Here is a 6,547-nt window from a genome sequence, read left to right on the forward strand (position 1 = left end):
ACTGTGAAGGCTGGCATTGCCGGGAAATTGATGCCTTTTGGATTTGCTACTCAGTGCAACTAATGAAATTGTATCTATGCGTTATCATTTCAACTTATTTCTAGCTATCGAACTCTTTGGTATGTGTTTAGACTTTAGAGTAACCGCTGCGTATCATCAATGGTAAACTAAACTTAATTAAAGACAGAAAGCTTAAACATAATATGTAACTAGTAACTGCATTAGGATAGGTAGGGAGAATACATATGGATAAGCAGTTTAACAGAAGCACAGTACTAATTACTACTGCTCCTTATTTATCATATATAAGTCCTATGTCTCAGCCATTAGTGAGAAATAGTAGATTTATTTGCGCAGATCTTTGAAGTAGGCAGCAGGGTTCCTCTCAAAGCTGTCTCTCGAGATTGTATAATCTCTTCCTGGCGCTTTCATAGAAGCCCCCGTCCCTCCTGCTGCTTTGGCTTCTCCACCACCGCCACCAGTTGCTCCACCGGAGGACTTATTACCCCCAGACCCAGCATTTTGATTCCCTCCAGAGCCCTTGCTGCCTCCCATTTTCTACTACAAACTGCTTTTACTTTCCTTTTGCCTTTTGTTGATTTATGACCTGCATGAAGGGTGCATGGCTATATATATAATGCACTAATTTAAAGATTTGATTCTGGGAAGATTAATACAAGCATCGGAAGTGCTAGAGTACGTTGGAACATGAAGTCAAAGCTTGGAAATGAAGGATAATTAAGGATGGTAGTATTAAAAGTTAAAGTCTGCCATTTCCCAACAAGAAATGCATAATACAAAGCTTGAACACGTAATACAAGGATTCCACCTTTGAAATGCCTTTTTCTTGCCAATAATTAAAAAAAATGATAGTGCTATTCATACATTCATTTTTACCTTCTCCATTTTCTTGTTAATTTTTTGTCATGATCTTGTTCAAATTATTTGATTTGACGGCTGAAATTTGAGAAGAGTGTGTAAGAAGTAAAAATAGGTGTATTGATAGCACTATCTCAAAAAAAAAAAAAAAAAAAAAATTATGTTCAGGACTGCTTTTGGATGGACTAAAAGTGCGATCTGATAAATAAAAACACTATTGTATTTGACATAAAAACTTAAATGTTTTTAAATCATTGAAGCATTTTCTCAAGCAGTACTTTGCTATGCTTCTTTACTAAGTTTTCACAATTCCTTTTTTTTTTTTTTAGAAAGCACTTAAATTTTTAATGAAAAAAAATCAATGCATTTCTTATAAAAGCACTTCTAGATAAAATGCTCATGAACATAAGTGCTTCATAAAAATGGTCCTAAATGGGCCCATAAATGGCAAATGACATAACAATGATTTATGTACACATTTGCGTGATTCATTTATTTATATAAAAATGACACATTTTACTTAACATAAGAAATGGTGGACAGAGATTTGTGACTCAGTTAGTTAAGAATACTTATGACTCAGTTAGTTAAGAGTACTTATGTCACATCCCAGTCCGCATAGCAAGATATTATCCGCTTTGGGCCAAGTTCTCACAGATTTGTTCTTAGGTTTAGGCATGAGAACTTCCCAGGGGGGTCATCCATCCTAGGACTTCTCTCACGCAAACTCACTTAACTTCGGAGTTCTTATGGGATCCAGAGCTAGTGAGTTCCCAAAATGCGTCTTGCAAAGGGAGGTGAGCATGTACATATAAGGCATAGATGATCCTCTCCCCTGGGCGATATGGGACACTACAGTCCACCCCCCTTAGGGGCCCAATGTCCTCTTCGGCACACTTCCGGCCAGGGAGTGGCTCTGATACCAAATTATGACATCCCAGTCCGCATACCAAGATATTGTCCACTTTGGCCCAAAGTGTCCCACATTGCCCAGGGAAGGGGATTCTCTATGCCTTATATGTACATGTTCACCTTCCTTTGCAAGACGCGTTTTGGGAACTCACTGGCTCCGGATCCCATAAGAACTATGAAGTTAAGTGAGTTTGGGCAAGAGCAATCCTATGATAGGTGACCCCCCCTAAGAAGTTCTCGTGCCGAAACCCAAGAACAAATATGTGAGGGTGTAGCCCAAAACAGACAATATTTTACCATGCAAACTAGGATGTGACAACTTACCTATGCACCAAGTTCGATTTCCTCTCCTGAATATACTCAGTTAGTTAAGAGTACTTACCTATGGGTGACTTCACTATGCACCCAACCTAAAGCAGCAACTAAGCCTAACTGATGCTAAGCCCCCAAGTGTAAATCCATATAAGCCCAAATCTAATAAACAGCTCCGAAGACACCACAAAATTTGACAAGAAGGAATTTGAAGAGACCCAGTTCTCAGGGCTAGGAAGGAAGGTAGTTTCAGGTTTCTGTTAAGGGTGCTACAACGGAAAGTTGGAGGCTTGTCGCCCTTTTTTCTGTGTAAGTTGTAAGTAACACCACCCAACCCACTCTTTTTCCATTTTTTTTTTTTTTTTTTCAGAAATTTTATCTGCTTTTCTGTCTTATTTTGTCCGACTCCTTGTAATCACATACAAGGTCCTTTAACTTCCCATGACATTGAGCGACCTACTTTTGTCCCGCAGATATAGAAGTTCACAGCGGAGTCAAGAAATGGCAGCTTAAGGTTCATGTCCTTCAAAATTTAGAAAAGCCAACTTATTACAAGTCAAAACCATATGCATCCAAGAGTCGTAGAAAACGATGGCATAATTTGTTATGCCAGCTGCAGTCTGTGACATGGACACAAACACTAATTTTACGAAGAAATTTTAGGCTTGGGAAAACTCATCAAAGAAACTAGAAAAACGTGGTGAAAGAGAGGGTAGGGAAACAAATTAATAGTACGGTAAACATATTTGGTGTCTGATAGAGATTTTACCACATGTAAAAGTAGGGATAAAAATACTTGCAAGAGAACAAGGTTGTTGTAATATAAATGGCTCAAGTCGTTTTCTGCAAGGATTGAATGAATAATATGTATTTAAACTAATTCTTAGCTAATTATTTGAAAACAAAGATCGGAAAAGGTTGATTTTGAATTTAAAAATAATGAAAACAAATTTAATTAAAATGATTAAATAAATTGACACAAAAAAACTAAAGAAAATAGTTTTGAAAATAAAGTTAAAAGCCTAGGGTTCCGCCGTCCCCTTAAGAATCCTACGTAGTTTTACCAATTACTTTTGAATTACACATGCAACTTTGAAGGTTAGGTTTTCCTATACATATTCTTCTCGTGATATTCAAGCAAGAACATATATTTAACATGCAATCCGTCTGTGATATTCAGATCAAATATGAACATGTAAGACTCATTAAGTTTTATGAAAACCTTTTGAAAAACCATGCAACCCCTAAGAGCATGATATTCGCCTTAACTGAAATTACAATTATTAATCACAAGAAGTAATACTCAATCCTCCAATGATATTCCAACTGAATTGCATCTAATTACTTATCTAAACATCCTAATGGTAGCTAAGCATTAAGACATAGAGACAGTTCAAGCACAATGATTAATAATTCAAAGTAAACATGCATAATATCATAAGCAATTGAATAAAGACTACATATTTATGCTAAGACTAAATGCTTGGCCCTAGCAAACGGAAATTAGTTACGAACAACTATAAAAACTAAAGAAAATATATTAACTAGAAAAAGGATTGAAAACACTTTGTAGGTAAAAAGTCTAGAGTTCTCTAAAATAATGCGTGCCTTCTCCCCCCAAACCCTAATGGCTAAAAAGCCTTATTTATACTACTCCAAATTAAAACCCCATAGAAAAGGTTTTCTAAAAACTAGGAAATAAAATAGTAAAAGGATAATTAGGAATTACATTTCTATTATGACTAGGAAATAAAATAATAAAAGGATAATTAGGAATTACATTTATATTATGACTAGGAAATCTGCCTAACACAGAGATAGTCATGTTTCTAGACCTTCAGGACACCAAAACAGGCCCAAAATAACTCAAATAGGATCTCCTCTTCAAGTTCCAAGAAGAGCCCAAGTCCAAAATCCATCATCTTCCAACCGAAAAGTTGCAAATAAGCTTTGTAGCCCAATCTGCAGCACTGCACATTGGGCATAAATTAATTCGCCACGATCAAATGCTTCGGGATAAAATTATGAAATTTTGAGACAACCTTCTTGACAGATTCATGAACCCGCTTCAATTAGAATCACTCAAAAATTCCACAGTTTGATCACTTTATGCTCAAAACAAGTTCTCATATTCTACATTAAAAATACATAACAAAACATCAAAATCTCACCAAAATATACCAAGAATAGGAAATAATATATCGTATAAAATCGACTCATCAGTGACAAATCCAAGGGATAATTCCAAAGTGATGTATCGAAAGTCGACAAATAGCAGCTTAAGGTTTCAATGCCAATGTATTGATGATGATGTTTGCCCTTTGGATTGTAGTAACTAGCAAGATAAGTAAGTGACACTCACTAGCTAAATACCATCAGCAGCATCTTGTTAATTTGTGTTTACAATATAAAGAGCAGAAAAACTTCAGAACAACGGACTCCAACTCGAAAAGAAATACGAAAATATGGGTTCTTTCGGAGGTTTAGTAATCATTTTCGCAAGCTTTCTGTGTTTGTTTCTTATCTTAGGTCTAATCAAGATCCTTTACAAGATATGGTGGACTCCGACTCGCATTCGGAAGCTGATGGCTTCACAGGGGATCCGAGGCCCTCCTTACCGACTTATCCATGGAAACACCAAAGAAATCTCTGACATGAGAAAGGAAGTCATGGGAAGGCCACAGATTTTATCACACGACATACTTTCTGTTGTTCAACCTCACATGCACTCATGGATCAAGATATATGGTGACAAGCGAACTCTCGCGATTTTAGTTGACTACTACTGTTTTTGAATCTTAATTCCGTGGTAAATTTTGATCATTGTTTACATACTAATTACAGGGAAGAATTATCTTCAATGGCATGGTTCTACGGCTCAGTTGGTCATTACAGAACCCGAGTTGTGCAAAGAGATACTGAATAACAAAGATAGAGCTTATCCGAAAGCAGATACCCCAAACTTTTTTAATAAGTTACTGGGAGACGGCCTAGCGGCAACAACCGAAGCTGAAAAATGGGGAAAATTGCGTAAACTGGCCACCCATGCCTTCCATGGAGAGACTTTAAAAGTAAGTCTTCAAGGTTACTTGTACTTTAGTGTAATAAACTGAAGGAGAATCTGCTAATATCATGATGGTATTGTTTCACTAGAGTATGATTCCGGAAATGGTAGCTAGTGCTGAGGCAATGCTAGAAAGGTGGAAATTTTTTGAAGGAAAAGAGATTGAGGTGTATGAAGAGTTTAGATTGTTCACTTCGGAAGTGATTTCTAGAACAGCATTTGGCAGCAGCTATATAGAAGGAAAGAACATTTTTGACATGTTGATGAAGTTAAGCTCCCTGTTATTCAAAAATGCTTTCAAGGTCAGGGTTCCCGGCATCAGGTAATCCCTATTATTCTTTTTCGTTTACCCATCTGCTATGCAACGGTGGCCTACTCAATATTCACCACAAGATTTGTTGACAATTACTTCGGTCCTCACGGGTAGTCTTTTCATTTAATGCAGTATGTTCTTCAAAACCAGCGATGAGATCGAATCGGATAAACTTGAGAAAGAAGTACATGCCACCATAATAGAGATTGTCAAGAAAAGAGAAAACAAGGCAGGGACTGAAGAAAAGGACAGTTTTGGAAGTGATTTTCTTGGATTACTTTTGAAGGCTCGTCACAGTGCCAATGACAACCAGAGGATTTCGGTGGATGAGTTAATTGATGAGTGCAAGACGTTTTACTTTGCTGGACAAGAAACCACTAATACATTGCTTGGTTGGACCGTCTTTCTTCTAGCACTCAATACGGATTGGCAAGAGGAAGCAAGGAAGGAGGTCATACAATTATTTGGCAAACGAACTCCAAATCATGACGGCATTGCCAAAATGAGAACTGTAAGAATATCAAGAACTCTTTTTTTCTTTTGTCTGTTACAACGTTTGAAAAGTGATTATGTTATCAATTTTCCATTTCTATACAGATGAACATGATCATCAATGAGTGTCTGAGGTTATATACCCCTGCGGTTTACCTTACAAGGAAAGTTGAAAGGGAAGTGAAACTGGGAAAGCTCATCGTTCCTGCTAATCTTGAATTGTTTATCTCGACCATTCCACTTCACCATGATCCTCAAATCTGGGGGAAAGATGTCCACCTTTTCAAACCAGACAGATTCTCAGAAGGGGTTTTAAAAGCAACTAATAATAATGTAGGTGCATTCATACCCTTTGGACTGGGACCCCGAACTTGCGTGGGCTTGAATTTCTCGACAACTGAAGCGAAGATTGCTCTGTCGATGATTCTACAACGCTATTCCTTCACCCTTTCCCCGTCTTACGTCCACCTGCCCTTGCATTATGTTACTCTTCGTCCATATCATGGAGTTCAGGTGATTTTACACTCGCTTTGAACGGCGAAGAGCAGAGTTTCTCATGGTTCTTGCATTTGCGG

General features: G+C 37.4%; 1 protein-coding gene across 1 annotated transcript; it reads left to right on the top strand.

The window, feature by feature from the left end:
* Positions 1 to 4,568: 4,568 nt before the first annotated feature.
* LOC137736474 (cytochrome P450 CYP749A22-like) lies at positions 4,569 to 6,506 on the top strand. Its single transcript, XM_068475738.1, has 5 exons — positions 4,569 to 4,851; positions 4,948 to 5,174; positions 5,257 to 5,489; positions 5,613 to 5,991; positions 6,078 to 6,506. The coding sequence occupies exons 1-5, from the start codon at positions 4,569 to 4,571 to the stop codon at positions 6,504 to 6,506; spliced, it is 1,551 nt and encodes a 516-aa protein (XP_068331839.1).
* Positions 6,507 to 6,547: the final 41 nt, after the last annotated feature.

Source organism: Pyrus communis, chromosome 6 (genome assembly GCF_963583255.1).
Source record: "Pyrus communis chromosome 6, drPyrComm1.1, whole genome shotgun sequence".
Classification (NCBI taxonomy): Eukaryota; Viridiplantae; Streptophyta; class Magnoliopsida; order Rosales; family Rosaceae; genus Pyrus; species Pyrus communis.